Source organism: Mesoplodon mirus (genome assembly GCF_964341445.2).
Source record: "Mesoplodon mirus genome assembly, chromosome: 4".
NCBI classification, from domain to species: domain Eukaryota; kingdom Metazoa; phylum Chordata; class Mammalia; order Artiodactyla; family Ziphiidae; genus Mesoplodon; species Mesoplodon mirus.
Window position 1 is genome coordinate 61,576,658 of NC_138979.1, and position 16,990 is coordinate 61,593,647.

The window sequence follows — 16,990 nt, forward strand, 5'->3', positions numbered from 1 at the left end:
AATCCAATCCTCCACTCTGTCCACAATCTCCTTATCCTTCCAACTGTAACTCCGTTTTTCAAGTCTCCTCCCTTTCAGAGCCCTTGTAGCTTCTCTTCCACTCTACCTAGCTTTAAATTATTCATCCTTTAATACCTCCAACATCTAGCTTGAGATTCATGGACAATCTTTTCAAGGACAGTCTCACCAGCAACTCATTACTGCATTTACAACTGTCATAAGCAGTGTGCATTCACAACTCTAAGACTAGGCTCATACGTTTTCCTTTCTCTGGAAAGACTTTTCACCTTCCTAGCAAATTCCTATTCACCCTTCAATACTTCCAATGCCATTTTCATCAAAGCTGAATTAGGTCCTCTTTTCAGATCATTTTTATATCAAATAGCTAGCCCCTGGTCAAAGTAGACCACTTTTGCCTTACCATGTTCAGCACACCTGAGCCCTAGCTGCCTTTTTTAGCTTGCCCAAATTCTAGATTCAATCCTGACAGGCAAAAAGTACTTTAATAGACTCATAACCTCTCATGAATCAAGCTCTCAGACCTAGGATTCTGGGATCCTGGGAACTCAGGAACAAAAATCCCCTTAAAACATAAGAGTCATCATTGTCAACCAAAACCACTACACAGTACCTTCAGGGAGAACCATGGGATGTTCACATTATCCCCAAGATGTAGGGATACCCGCTCTTGCTCCAGTGATGGTAGAGGTCACAGAGTGGCTTATTTGTCACCTAAATTGCAACCCATTTCCCTACCTAGTATCCCAGCACCCACTAGAGTTGCTGCCTTACCCTAACCAGCCAGTTGCTGGCCCCATGGCTATATTGATCTTCAGATAATAACCTTCTTTTATGGAGTTCTGAATAATCTTAGCCTGGGAATCCTTATTCCTCCTTTTTAAGACAAATCTGTTCACCAAGGCTGGTGACCTGTTAGGGATCTTAGCTAAGACTGACATACCCTGTCCCAGTCAGCATCTCCAGAATCATCACTGTAGCAGCTTCAGTTTGGTCTCCCAGCTCACAGAGCATCCTTCCTTGAGGTGACAACTTTCACACTGCTACCTGAATACAGGCAACATGTCTTTGTCATCTCCACATGCCCTATATCACCTAACCTAGTGCTTGACTCACAATAAGGAAGAATAAAAAAAGGATAGAAGGAAGGAAATGAAAACAGATAACTAGTTGCTCCCTTTCCCCCTGGAAACTCACTTTTCTTTCTGCAGGTTCTCAATCTGCTCAGTCAGGACTCTCTCCTCCTGCTGCATAGCTGCTTGCTGCTGTTCTGTGATGTCAGCCTCCAGCGCTGCCTCACTAGTCAAGGTCTCTTCTGGGACATCAGACATGGAGGGCAACCGAACTACAACAGGAGAGGACGGGCATGGATAGTTTCCTCGACGAAGACGCCCCTTCCCCTGCAAAGAAAAATATATGTTAAAAGGTAAATTGAGTGACTGATCAGTTTTACCTGGCCCAGTTAGGATAACAAGTGTACTACTTCCATCACACCTGGTGAATGGTAGGAAGAAGCAGAAACATTCTGCAAGACCTAAGATATTTAGTGAGACACCATCCATCGAACACATTTAGGTTAAGCATTTTCTTGCAAGAGCACTGGAAAATGGGTATGTTGGTGGGTGGGAGTGTAAGAATACACTGTGTACTGAGACAAGATTCTTCTTTTAATCTAAGCTGCATCCCCTCCAAACTAAATATCCACACATGGCTATTTAAATTAATTAATTAAAATAAAACGGGGGGTAAGGGGGGGAGGGATAAATTGGGAGATTAGGATTGACACTACTATATATAAAATAGATAACTAATAAGGACCTCCTGTATAGCACAGGAAACTCTACTCAATACTCCGTAATGGCCTGCATGGGAAAAGAATCTAAAAATGTGGATATATGTATGTGTATAACTGACTCACTTTGTTGTATACCTGAAACTAACACAACATTGTAAATCAACTATACTCCAATAAAATTTTTTTAAAAATTAAATAGAAGTAAAAATTTAGTTCTGCGTTAACACTAGCCAGATTTCAAAAGCTCAACAGCCACAGGTGGTTAGTGACTACCATATTGAACAGTGCAGATGTAGAACATTTCCATCATCGAAGAAAGTTCTGATGGACAACACTGCTCTATAACTTTAACCTTGGAATATATAATCTGTCTAGGAAGACTATAGAAACAGGTCCTAAAACTCAGTTTTACTTTTTTAAAAAAGTCATTTATATATTACAGGGTGTTAGTGAGAGATATTCTCTAAGAACAACTCAAGAAACTTCTTTCTTGAGATCAGAGGGAGAAAAAAATCTCATTGTTTTAATTGGTTACCTTGCACAGAACTTTCACTTCTGATAATGGCAGACTAGGTATTTAAAATTAAACCTCCTGCTGAGAACAACTGGACCAAACATAAAAAACCCAACATATTCTTGAAGGCAACAGAGAGCTAACAAGGTAGACCAAGATGAGGCTAGCCCAGCATTCAGGACTAATTTAAATTTAAGAAGAGGTGGATGAGAGTCTGAGCAGAGCTTTTGACAGACTACAGCAGGAGTCAGCAAATTATGGCCCCTGGGTCAAATCTGTCCTTGTGCCTGATTTTGTAAATAAAGCTTTACTGAAATGCCCTCATGCTCATTAATTCATGCACTGTCTATGGCTCTTCTGCAGAATAATGGTAGCACTGATGGTTGCAAGAGATTGTATGGTCCACAACGCCTCAAGTATTTACTCTCTGGTCCTTTACAGAAAATGTTTGCCAACCCCTGGGGTAAAGAATAATAGTCCAGACCCAGGCAAGGGTGTGGGTTGCGGTCTGGTTTGAGTGTGGGCTCCATCCCCATCCATGCCTGATGCTGGGACCCCTAAGGTTTGCATCCTAGATATAGGTGTAAATTGAAATTATTACGGTCCTTGCAGATACTGCAGCCTAGCTTCAAGTCATTTGAATGGTTCAGAAAACTGTAATCCCTAAAACTGGATTAAAGTAACCCCAGTTTGCTAGTGCCCTAGGACCTGGCAGAAGAAATGAAAACACTATCTGGAGGAAAGTAACATCATCTCAGGTTTCAAAATATTTTTACAAATAATTTTTAAAAATACTATGTCTCACACACAATAAAAGGCAGACAAGACAATGTAAATGAAAACCAGTAAAAACAACAGAAACCTTCAATGACACCAGATATTGTTGCTCTCAGAACAGACTTAAAATAGCCATGCTGAAAGAGATAGAAAGACACAGTTGAATTAGTGGACCAGAAGTTAGGTCAGAAGAAAATACAAAGAATCAAGCAGAGAAAACAAAACAAAACAAAAAATTTTCTAGAAAAATTCAGAAAAGTTGATAGAAGAACACAATAAAAAGATCTACCATATATAAAAAGAGTACCAGGAGAGAAGAGAGATCCTGTAGAAGAAATAATAAAAAGATATTGGCAGAACATTTTTCAAAACTAATTAAAGATATCAACCTACTGACTAAAGAAAGCCTTTGACCTCTAGGAAAGATAAATAAAAAGAAGTCCATACCTAGAGACAGCTGCTAAAAATTAAAGGCAAAAGAAAATCTTAAAAGCAGTCAAAAAAAAAAAAAGTACCTGCAACAAAGAAGCAACTATTTGATTCAAAGCTTACTTTTTAACAGAAACAATTTAAGTCAGAAAACAATAAATGGTATTTTCAAAAGAGGAAAGGAAAAAGTAACTGCCAATCTAGAATTCTATACATCACAAAAACAAACTTCAAGAATGAAGTTGAAATAAAGATATTTTCAGACATACTAAGACAGGAAATCTGTCACCAGCATATCTGCACTAAAGGAAGGGCAGACAGAAAATGACCCAAGAAGAAAAGTCAGGGAGGAAGAAATGAAGAGCAATGAAAACGGTAAATATGTAAGTCTAAAAGAATTTGCATAAAACATAAGAATAATGTGTTGAATTTAAAATACACAGGTAATTAAAAACATAACAACAACATCAACTACATCATATAATAGCTAAAGCATATTAAAGTCCTTGCACTATCTGGGAAAAAAATAAAAGTATCAATTAACAAACTTTGATAAACCACAAATTTATGTTGTAATCTTTAGGTTGACTACTAAAAGAAGAGTAAAAAAGTATAAGACTTCAAAACTAACAAAGGAAAAAAATGGAATAATAGAAAGTAGCCAAAAGAAAAAGGCAAGAATGAACCAAAAAAGGAAAGAAAGAAAAGAAACATATGTCAGGTAAGAAAAATTAAAAGCACAAAATAAAATAGTAGATTTAAATCCAAATATATCAGTGATTACATTAAATTAAGTAGATTAAATGCTCTAGTTAAAATCTGAAGATTATCAGACTGTATTAAAAAAAGAAAACCCAACTATATTAAGTTTACAAAGCACGCATATAAAACATTCAGAATTCAGAAAGGCTGAAAGTAAAAAGATTGGTGTAAAAGACTTACCATGTCAGCACAGAGAAAACAAGTGTGTACACACCAATCAGTAAAGTCATAGAACTGAACAACTTAATAAACATAAGTGATATAACAGACATACATAGAATTCACGATCTAACTACAGAATACTCATTATTTTAAAGCACATACAGCAAGACAATACATTTCTAAGGGTTCAAATAGTTTATCTGACCTTTAAATTAATTTAAAATAAGTTTTCTGATAGTGCAGTTACAAAGAGAAAACTAAAAATCCCTATGTATGCAGAATTTAAGAAAGACTTCTATGAATAAAGACGATATGGTACATATATGAAATCATGCCATTTGCAGCAACATGGATAGACCTAGAGATGATCATACTAAGTGAAGTAAGTCAGAAAGAGAAAGACAAATACCGTATTATATCACTTATATGTGGAATCTAAAATATGACACAAATGAACTTATCTACGAAACAGAAACAGACTCACAGACACAGAGAACAGACTTGTGGTTGCCAAGGTGGAGGGAGGAAACAAGGTGGAGGGAGGAAAGGGAGAGATGGATTGGGAGTTTTGGATTAGCAGATGCAAACTATCAATATTATATATAAAATGGATAAACAATAAGGTCCTACTGTATAGCACAGGGAACTACATTCAATATCCTGTGATAAACCATAATGGAAAAGAATATGAAAATAATGTATATATATGTATAAATGAGTCACTTTGCTGTACAGCAGAAATTAACACAACATTGTAAATCAAATATACTTGAATAAAATTTAAAAAAGAAATAAGACTTCTAAAACACTCATAGCCCAGCCAACAAGGAAATCACAATGAAAATTTTAAAATTCTTTAAACAGTAATATCAAAATCTATGGGATACAGTTTAACTCTGCCTATATTAAAGTTATAGCCATATATGCATATATTAGAAAAAAAGAAAAGTTAAAAATTAAAGAGGTAAGTATCTATTTCAGGAAACTAGATAAAGAACAACAAAATAAACTCAAGGAGAAAAAAGAAAATAAACAGTAAATAAACATTAGAAAAAAGAGGACCAAAGCCAAAATGTTGCTCTTTGAAAAGACTAATAAAAGATTTTAAACTCTGGCAAAATTGGTAAGAGAAAAAGAATTTACAAATAACCAAAGGCGGGAATGAAAGGGGGATATCATTAAAAATCTAGTAGACATGAAAAGGATAAGAGGCTACTATGAACAACTTTATGTCAATAAATCTGAAATTTTATACAAAGTGGAGAAATTTCTACAAAAATCCAAGTAATTAATACTGTCAAAAAATTAAAAATGTGATTAATCTTATAAACTGAATCTATAAATAAAACCTTTACAGAGAGAAACCTGGAAGCCTACATGATTTCACTAGTAAATAAGAAGAAATAACACACAAATTCTTCCACAGAATTAAAAATAAGGGCTACTCTCCAACTCATTCTTAGAGGCCAGCATAAGCTTCATACCAAAACATAAGGACATTAAAAGGAAAGTCTATTATAGGACAATTTTAGTCATAAACAGGGGTGTAAAAATTCTAAACAACATACTATAAATCAAATCAAGCAATATATAAGGAGAATATTACATCATGACTAAGTTGGATTTATTGTACTAGTATAATGATTCAGAAATTCACTCATTGTAAAGTGTCAAAACAATAAAATTAAAAAGTCTCATGCACACCTCAATACATGCAGTAAAGGCATTTCATAAAATTCAATACTAAATCACAATTACAACTCTTAGAAAACCAGGAATAGAAGGATACATATTTAATCTCATCAAGCATCTATAAAAAATTCTATAGCAAACATCATACTTAGTGGTAAAAGGCTGAACACTTTCCCTTTGAGACTGGGAACATGCCAAGAATGATCCCTATCACCACTTCCTTTCAACATAGCATTGAAGGTTCTAGCTAGCATAAGAAAAAGAAATAAAAGGCTGAAGGATTATGAAAGAACAAATGAAACTATCATTATTCATGAACAATATGACTGTAGAGGTAGGAAATCCAAAGGAATGCACAGAAAAATTGTTAGAATAAGTGGAAAAATACCAAAATCAATTGTATTTTTATTTAACAAGCAACAAACAGAATACAAAAATTTTAAAATAACATTTATAATTGTATTAAAATGATTAAAATCCTAGTAACAATTCAAATAATTCAAAAGATGTGTAAGATATCTATATACAAAACTATAAAACAATTTTGAGAGGAATTAATGATCTACATGAATGGAGAGATATATCATGTTCACGGATGGGAACAATCAATATTGTAAAAATATCAATTCTCCCTAAAGTGATCTCTAAATTCAATGCAATCTCAATAAAAATCCCAAGACAATTTTTGTGAAGCTGATTCTATAATTTATATGGCAATACTGTATACAGAGCCAAGAATAGTCAAAACACTATTGAAGAAGGAGGTAGGATGACTTGTTCTAGCAGATATTTTTAGAAAGCTATAGTAATTAAAATAGTGGTGTTGGTACAAAGTCAAAATAGAGAGCCTAGAAAGAGAGCCACACATATATAGACTCTTGATTGATCACAAAAGGGGAACTTCAGAGCAGTATGGAAAGGATGCTTTTTTAAATAAACAGTGCTGGAAAAACTGGATACCCATGTGGAAACATAAAGACCACTCCCTACACTATACCACATACAAAAATTGTTTCCAGGTTGATTATATATCTAAATATGAAAGGCAAAACAATAAAGCTTTTAGAAGATAATAAAGATTATCTTCATAACTTCAGGTAGTAAAAAACTTAAACATGACCCTAAAAGTACTAGTCTAAAGGAAAAGACTGGTAAGTTAGCCTACATTACAATTAAGAACATCCTGTTCATCAAAAGACACCTTTAAGAGTGGAAGAAGAAAGCTGCAACAGAAGTAACCAATAAAGGTTATGTATCCAAAATTCATAAAGAACTCCTACAGATCAGAGAAAGACAGACAACCTAATTAGAAAATGGGCAAGAGTTCTGAACAGGTCCTTCACAAAAGAGCATATCCAAACTGCCAACATACTTACGAAAAGGTGCTTAAGCACATCAGAGTCACAACACAGAAATTTAAAATAAGACCCCAATGATACATCCACTAAAATGGTTAAAATTAAGGAATCTGGCAATATAAGTGCTAGGGAGGAAGTGGAGCAATTGGGAACTCTCATACACTGCTAGTAAAGTACAACCATTTTGGAAAAAGAGTTTGGCATTATGTACTCAGGTTGAAGATATATATATATCCTGTGACTCAGTAATTCTACTCCTATATAACCCCCACAAAAATACATCCATGTGTCCATCCAAACTACATGTATCAGAATGTTCATAGCAACATTATTCATAATTCCCCCAAACACAAGCCAAATGTCCATCAATACTAGAATGGATAAACTGTGGTATACGTATACACTGGAATACTATACAGTAACATATGTGAGCTACAATGAAATACAATAATATGGATAAGTCTTACACACATAAGGTTGAGTGAAATAAGTCAGATATAAAATAATACCTATTATATGATTCCATTTATATAAAGCTCAAAAACAGACAAAACTATAGTGCTCAGGGATACATACTATAGTGGGAAAACAACAAAGAAAACAGAGTAAGTGATTAACATAAAACTCAAGTTACTGCTTACCTTTGGGGGAGAGAAAGGATTGCGATTGGAAAGAGAAAGAGAAGAGCTTCTGGGGGTGCTGGCAATGTTCTATTTCTTGACCTGAGGTTGGTATGTGGATGTTTACTTCATAATTCATTAAGATGCAGATGTATGTTTCTGTGCTTTTTTTTTTTTTAATGTGTTGTATTTCTCAACAAGTAAGAGCTCCTCTTCAAAGCTAACTATTTATGCAAATATACTACTATCTTTGAATAGATGGGACAATAAATTGACAGATTTCTGAGTTGATTTTGGGAAGAAGAAAGGAAGACATGCTGTCTCAGAAACAGAAACTGCTGAGCTAGCCCAAATGGTAAGGTGAAAGTAGAAGGTAGTTCTAAGGACATTCAGACTGACTCTTCCAAGCTCATGCCCCCTAAAACATGCAACAGGATGAATAGTAGGAGGGTGAAAAGACTGCTGTTCCACTTTCAGTTCTGAGAGCAAGAAGTAAAGAATATGTTAAGAAAAAGGCCCTTAAAACAAAAGGTCAGTCTGCAAATTTAATGGAGGATGACTACGGAAAAGATAGCATTGTGGAATGGACACAGAGAACAGGGTTTGGAGTTGGTATCAACACAGTGTTAAAGTCCATTATGACTGGTCAGAATTACATTATAAGTTCCAAGACAGCTTCTCATTACATATCATTGTGACTATTTTAATGAAGCCAAATGAACAACTAAAACTTAATGTGGTATAAAAGCCTCGGGGAGCTGGAAAAATCTGAGCTTACTCCTAGTATTCACTTCCCAGTATTCGATAAAAGAGCTGCCTTTGTTCGGCATTCATACCATCACCTGGCCGCCTAAAGTACTTCACTACAGGTTAGCTAAGAATTACTTAACAGAACTGAAGAAAATCAAACTCCACAGGTCTAATCTCTCTTGAGATAGAATTAAATAAAGATTAAGGAAAAGCTGGAACCCCTACAGCCCAGAGTTCTCTTACAAGGTCAGAGAAAGTAAATTTTAAAGTTAATTACATAGAGCTTTTAGAAACATGGGAAAATGCTAATACTGTGTTAAAAACTGGACATAAACTGGTATACCATAGGTTCTTTTAAAATCTGCAAATATATAAAGGTATTTCCTGAGTGGAATAATATCCTTTATTCTCCATACTTTTCCATAGTAAGCATAATTTAGTTTTTTTAAATGGGATTTCTTTTTTTATAGCAACATTCACTATATATTCTCTTTCAGTGGTTTTATCCATAATTGTTTTTCTATCATCACTGCAAAAGTCAACAGAGTGAAAAAGGCAAATATTTTCTTCACATTATGGTAAAAATATTTGACCTTGTGGACTCCCTGAGTTAGCAGTTAACACTTTGAGAAGTGGTTTGTAGTACCCTTTGTTCATTTTCCACTAGGTCTTTCTCTTATTTATTTGTAGGGGCTTCTCCTCATTAACTAGAGAAAATCAGACTTTGTGATATGAGTTGTAAATATTTTCTTACCGTACATCATTTCCCTTTTGCCTTGCTTATGGTCATTTTTGTCATGCATTAATACTTGGTAACTATGCCAATGAACCTATGAACTTTTCTTTTAATGGTTTTATATAATAGAAAAACCTCCTCTACTCCAAGATCACAGTATATTTTTCTACCATAATAGGGATTTTATTGGTTTTGATTGATCACATAGTTTATGAACAATGTGTACCCAATTGTTAATATAAGTACTGAAAATCCTATAAAGCCATATTGTAATCCTTTTCTGAACAGTTATGCCAGTGACTTTCCAGCTTAAACTCTAGAGACAAATTATTCCTAAAATCAAGATTTCAACTATAATTATTTTCAAATGTTGATGAGTGTTAGGTCTAAAGTCCCATTTATCCACGATTTAATATCATACACAATATTCAAATTTCCATCCTCTCATTAACAAAGTTACTAGGAAAAGCTGGATTACCACTACCAAAGACATCACAGATAACACAGTTACGACAGAGAGCCAAGATCAAGAAGCAATTTAAGACATTACTATGCTTTTGGAGAGTTAACTATTTTCAGTTTGTAAAGAAAAATAAACTAGCACTGATTTCACCCTTTCAAAATGGGAGAAGGTGGAATTCCCTTCTTCTTAAAAAACATATTTGTAACTGAACTCATAGAAACAGAGAGTAGATCGGTGGTTGCCAGGGGCTGGGGTGTGGGGGAAATGGGTGATAGTGGTCAAAGGGTACAAATTTCCAGTTACAAGATGAATAAATTCTGGGGATGTAATGTACAGCATACTGACTGCAGTTAACAATACTGTATTATATGCTTAAAAGCTGCTAAGAGAGTAGATCTTAAATGTTGTTACCACCACCAAAAAAAAAGAAATAAGTAACTATATGAAGTAATGGATGTGTTTAGTAACCTTACTGTGGTAATCATTTCATTTTATATATATATATATATATATATATATATATATATATATATATATATATATATGTATAATCATCACATTGTACACCTTAAATTTACACAATGTTATATGTCAACTATACCTCAATGTATATAATCTCAATATATATACTAGGAGAAAAAGAAAAACCAAAACACATGACACATGTTTTTAGAGCTCTAAAAAAGTCACATTTAAAAAACTGATTGAAAAAGTTCTACTGTGTTGTACAAGAAGTACAATACAGGGCTCACCAACTTGATAAATTATATTAATTTAATCACACTTGGCTTCAGTTTCTCTGTTATCTTAAGGTGTTTTTAGTTTCTTTGTTAGCTACTTCAGTCTGTTTTCCTTTTGCTCCCCTTTCCCCTTTTGTTCCTATTTTTTTCCCTAAAGATTTATCCTTTTCTGCCTCCTGTTATGTATTGGTTTCAACTTTTGTAGGGAAGATGTATCTGGTAACCTTCTTCATCTCCTCTTGGGCTCTTCCATAACTGCCCTTTCAGCTGAATTGAACTTCTTCTTGGATGTTTTGGCAATGTGAAGGTGAAGAGGTGGAATGCTTTTGTGCCTGCAGGATACAGGGCAGTAAACAGCTCTGCAAAGCTAGGTTGCCTGAGCTGTAGGACATCCCTCTGTATCTGCAGGTTCTGCATTCTTGGATTCAACCAACTGCAGAATGAAAATATTTGAAAAAAATTTCCCTAAAATTCCAAAAAACAAAACTTGAATTTGCCACCATGCACTAACAACTATTTACATAGCATTACATAACAACTATTTACATTTACATTGAATTAGATACGGTAAGTAACCTAGGGATGATTTAAAGTATGCAGGACACCTATCCTTCTCAAACTATTCCCAAAAACTGAAGAGGAAGAAATGCTTCTGAACTCTTTCTATGAGGTCAGCATCACCCTGATGTCAAAACCAAAGACACCACAAAAAAAGACAATTACAGGCCAATGTCACTGATGAACACAGACATAAAAGTCCTTAACAAAACACTAGCAAACCAAATTCAACAATACATTATAAGGATCATACCATGATCAAGTAGGATTTATCCCAGGGATGCAAGGATGGTTCAATACCCACAAATCAATCAATGTGATACACCACATTAACAAACTGAAGAATAAAAATTATGATCATCTCAACAGATGCAGAAAAAGCTTTGACAAAATTCAACATCCATTTATGATAAAAACTGTCAACAAAGTGGGTATAGAGAGAACAAACCTCAACATAATAAAGGCCATATATGACAAACCTAACATCACATTCAATGGTGAAAAGCTGAAAGCATTTCCTCTAAGATCAGAAACAAGACAAAGATGCCCACTCTCATCACTTTTATTTAACACAGTATTGGAAGTCCTAGCCACAGTAATCAGACAAGAAAAATAAAAGGAATACAAATTGCAAAGGAGGAAGTAAAACTGTCACTGTTTGCAGATGACACGATACCATACATATTAAAAAATCCTAAAGATACCACTGAAAAAATATGAGAATAAATTAATTGACTAAAGTTTCAGGATACAAAATTAATATACAGAAATCTGATGCGTTTCTATACACTAACAATGAACTATCAGAAAGAGGAATTAAGAAAACAATTCCATTTACAACTGCATCAAAAAGAAGAAAATACCTAGGAATAAATCTAACCAAGGAGATAAAAGACCTGTACTTGGAAAACTAAAAGACACCAATGAAAGAAACTGAAGATGACACAAACAAATGGAAAGATATACCATGTTCATGGATTGGAAGAATTAATACTGTTAAAATCACAAATACTACACAAGGTAATCTACAGATTAAATGTAATCCCTGCCAAAACCACAGAACTAGAACAAATAATTCCAAAATGTGTATGGAAACACAGAAGACTCCAAATAGCCAAACCAATCTTGAAAAAGAACAACAAAACTAGAGGTATCACACTCCCTGATTTCAAAATATATTGCAAAGCTACAGTAATCAAAACAGTATGGTACTGGAACAAAAACAGACACATAGATCACTGGAACAGAAACCAGAGTGTCCAGAAATAAACCCATGCTTATATGGTTAATTAATCTACAACAAAGGAGGCAAGAATATACAAGGGGAAAAGACAGCTTCTTCAACAAATGGTGTTGGGACAACTGAACAGCTACATGCAAAAGAATCAAACTGGGTTACTTTCTCATACCATATATAAAATAAACACAAAATGCATTAAAGACTTAAATGTAAGACCTGAAACCATAAAACTCTTAGAAGAAAACACAGGCAGTATGCTCTTTGACATTGGTGTTAGCAATATTTTTTTTGGATATGTCTCCTTAGTCAAGTGAAAAAAAAGCAAAAATAAGCAAATGGGACTACATCAAACTAAAAAGCTTCTGCCCAGTGAAGGAAGTTATCAACAAAATGAAAAGGCAGCCTACTGAATAGGAAAAGATATTTGCAAATGATATATCTAACAAGAGGTTAATATCCAAAAATATCCAAAGAACTCATACAACTCAACTTCAAAATGACAAACAACCTAATTAAAAAATGAGCAGAGCACCTCAATAGACATTTTTCCAAAGACAACATACAGATGGCCAACAGACACATGAAAAGATGTTCAACATCACTATCATCAAGGAAATGCAAATCAAAACTACAATGAGATATCAACTCACACCTGTCAGAATGGCTATTATCAAAAAGATAGCATGTAGGGCTTCCCTGGTGGTGCAGTGGTTGAGTCCGCCTGCCGATGCAGGGGACACGGGTTCGTGCCCCGGTCCGGGAAGATCCCACATGCTGCGGAGCGGCTGGGCCTGTGAGCCATGGCCACTGAGCCTGCGCATCTGGAGCTTGTGCTCCGCAATGGGAGAGGCCACAACAGTGAGAGGCCCACGTACCGCAAAAAAAAAAAAAAAGATAGCAGGTAAGTGTTGGTGAGGATGTGCACTGTTGGTGGGAATGTAAATTGGTACATGGAAGATTGTATGAAGGATCCTCAGAAAATTAAAAATAGAACTATCATATGATCTAACAATTCCACTCCTGGATATTTATCGAGATAGAACAAAAACACTAATTCGAAAAGAGATATACACCCCATATGTTCACTGCAGCATTATTTACAATAGCCCACATATGAAAGCAACCTAAATATCCAATGACAGATGAATGGATAAAGAAGATGAAGTATATATATATATGCATGTGTGTGTATACACACATACATACACACACAATGGAATATTACTCAATCATAAAAAAAGAATGAAATCCTGTCATTAGCAACAACACAGATGGACCTAATTATGCTACGTGAAATAAGTCAAACACAGAAAGACAAGTAATGCATGATTTCACTTATATGTGGAATCTAAAAAAACAGACATAACAAGACAGAAACAGATTAATAGATACAAAGAACTTGTGGTGGCCAAAGAGGAGGGGGGTAGGGGGATGAGTTAAATAGGTGAGGGAGATTAAAAGGTACAAACTTCCAGTTATAAAGTAAATAAGTCATGTGGATGTAATGTACAGCATAGGGAATATAGTCAATAATATTGTAATAACTTTCTATGGTGACAGATGGTAACTAGACTTATCATGGTGATCATTTTGTAATGTATAAAAATATCAAATCAGTATACTGTACACTTGAATATTGTAAATCAATTATACTTCAAATAAAAAAGTATAATGGGAGAATGTGTGTAGGTTATATGCAAATACTATGCCATTTTTTTTAAAGCAGGAACTTTATTTTGTTTTTTTATTTTTGGCTGCGTTGGGTCTTCATTGCTGCGTGGGCTTTCTCTAGTTGCAACAATTGGGGCTACTCTTCGTTGTGGTGCTCAGGCTTCTCATTGCAGTGGCTTCTCTTGCTGTGGAGAACAGGCTCTAGGCATGCGGGCTTCAGTAGTTGTGGCATATGGGCTCAGTAGCGGTGGCTCATGGGCTCTAGAGCTCAGGCTCAGTAGTTGTGGCGCATGGGTTTAGTTGCTCCGCGGCATGTGGGATCTTCCCGGACCAGGGCTCGAATGTGTGTCCCCTGCACTAGCAAGCCGATTCTTAACCACTGCGCCACCAGGGAAGCCCTTTGCCATTTTACACAATGAACTTGAGCATCCTAGAAATTTGGTATCTGTGGGGGCGGGGGTTCTGAAGCCCCTATCGCAGTATTCCCTGTGGATACTGAGAGATGACTATACTCCTAGCACTTTTATTTTAAAATTTTTAGTCTTTGATTTAGATCAACATTTTAATTTTTCTTGTTTTTTCTCCACGACTATCCTTTTTTCCTTCACCATTTATTGACTAGTATTACCTCTGAAATGCCACTCACTTTAATGTTTATGATTCTTTCTTTCTCTTTTTTAAGGATTTTCTTAGTTTTCCTGCTTCCTTATTTTCTTATTATGAATTTTAGTAGCATCTTGTCAAGGTCCCCCCAAATATTCTTTTGTTGTTTTTATTGACATCACATCTGTAGGTAAAATGTTACAAAACTCTTTCCTTGTCTATGAGAATTTGATCTTTGGTCCATGTTCTAGCTCAGGACCCTGGAAACCTGATAAAGGTAGCATGTAAATGATGTTACTAGACAACACTGCCTCTGGCAAAAATTACCCTGATTGGCATCTGAAGAAGGAATGATAAATTATAAATATCTGGTTGGAACCTATATATTTAGACTCTTTGAGTGTGGAGGCTGCTGGAATTAGACATATCCCTTGCAGGGACCCTGGAAACTATGTCTGGAATTTTATGAGAGATACTGACTCCTGTGGAGGCATGAAACTTCTAAGGTAGAACAGATCTGCAACTACTAAATGTGGACCTCTTTTTCCTTGCACTTGAGCTGTGACTTGAGAGACTAAGGATATAGCTAACACCCTGATGGTGGTGTGGCAGCACAGCTTGCTACGACGACTCTGGCATAAAAGGAAGACCTTATGTTGTCTGCTGGCATGCTATGCTTCCTGTCCCATATTCTTCTAAGTGATTCTGATGCCAAGTGTAGCTCACGGTAGTCTTATGAGTCTGAAAGTTTAGGTGAGTCTCAACAGATCCTCTCTCCATCCTATTGGGTGTTAGAACAATAAATGAATAGATGAATTTAGGAAGAACTGACATCTTTATATATTCAGTCTTCCTTTCCAAATGCATTTATTTGTTCAAATCTTCTTTTGTAGTTCTTGGGGTTTAAGACTCTCTCTGTATAAATCTTCCACATTTCTTAAGTATATTCTTTGGTATTTTATGTTGCTGTTTTGAGTGCATGTGTGTGCTAATAAAAATGGGCATTTTTCTTCCATTATATCATCCAATGGGTAGTACATATCAAAGTTATCAATTGTACTCATACCCTATAATTTTAATTATTTTTTAGTTGATTTTCTTGAGTTTTGCATATATACAATCATAATGAAAATAGTGATAATTCTACCTCTTCTTCTAAATTTTATACCTCTGATTCCTTTTTATTACCTAATTGCATTAGATAGTACCTCCAGATCAAGGGCAAATAACAGTGAGGATAATGGACATTCTTGCCTTTTCCCAGTTTTAATTAGAAAGCTTCCAATGTTTCTCCATTAAGCAAGATACTGGTTTGGGGAATATAATAGATATATTTTATCATGCTAAGGAATTATAGATATATCCCTATTTTAATAAGAATTAAAAAAATAATACCTATATAATTATATCAAATGCCTCTTAAATATCTATGAGGATAATATGATTTTTTTCCTACAGATCAATTAACATGGTGAATTATGCTAATTGAATCATTCTTGCATTCCTGGGTTAAATCACACGTAGTCAAAGTTTATGTTTATGGGCCACTGACTATGCTTGCTAATATTTTAACTTGGGATTTTGGGATTAATATTCACAGATGAGGCAGTTCTGAATTTATATATCAAGTGTTTTATTGATATACACATATGTGTATATATATGTGTGTAAATATATATATATCTCAGTGTATCAAGTCCTGTTCTATGGCTTTACAATTATAAACTCATTTAATCCTGTGAGTCTGGTACTATTAACTCCAGTTTACACATGAGAAAACTGAGGCATGGAGATTAAATGACTTGCCCATGTCACAATAGCTAGTAATCTGGTGCTGGGATTTAAACACAAACGTTTAGTCCAGAGCCCATCCTGTACTCTGCTGCCTTTAATACTTTTGTGTAAAATTTTTGTTAGTTTTTCTTTTTTGGGCAGGGTGTTAAAAAGTACCAATGTTACACTCTTTTCATAAAAAAAGACCTTTTCCCTCTTAGCTCTGGAACAGATTAAATTGTATTGTTATGTTTTTAAAGGGTTGGTAAAATTCCTCTGTGAAACTTTATGTCCAGTGTTTTTAAAAGAGGAAACTCTTAAGACAACCT

The 16,990-nt window shown here is 34.9% G+C and overlaps 1 protein-coding gene across 7 annotated transcripts in view; it reads right to left on the reverse strand.

Annotated features, from left to right (window-relative positions):
• MYO9A (myosin IXA) overlaps positions 1 to 16,990 on the reverse strand; it is a 287,470-nt gene that overhangs the window by 4,429 nt on the left and 266,051 nt on the right. For all 7 annotated transcript variants that reach the window (XM_082618504.1, XM_082618506.1, XM_082618507.1 and 4 more), the window contains one exon: positions 1,216 to 1,418. In XM_082618504.1, the coding sequence (XP_082474630.1) occupies positions 1,216 to 1,418 (203 nt within the window). The remainder of the gene's footprint in view (positions 1 to 1,215; positions 1,419 to 16,990) is intronic.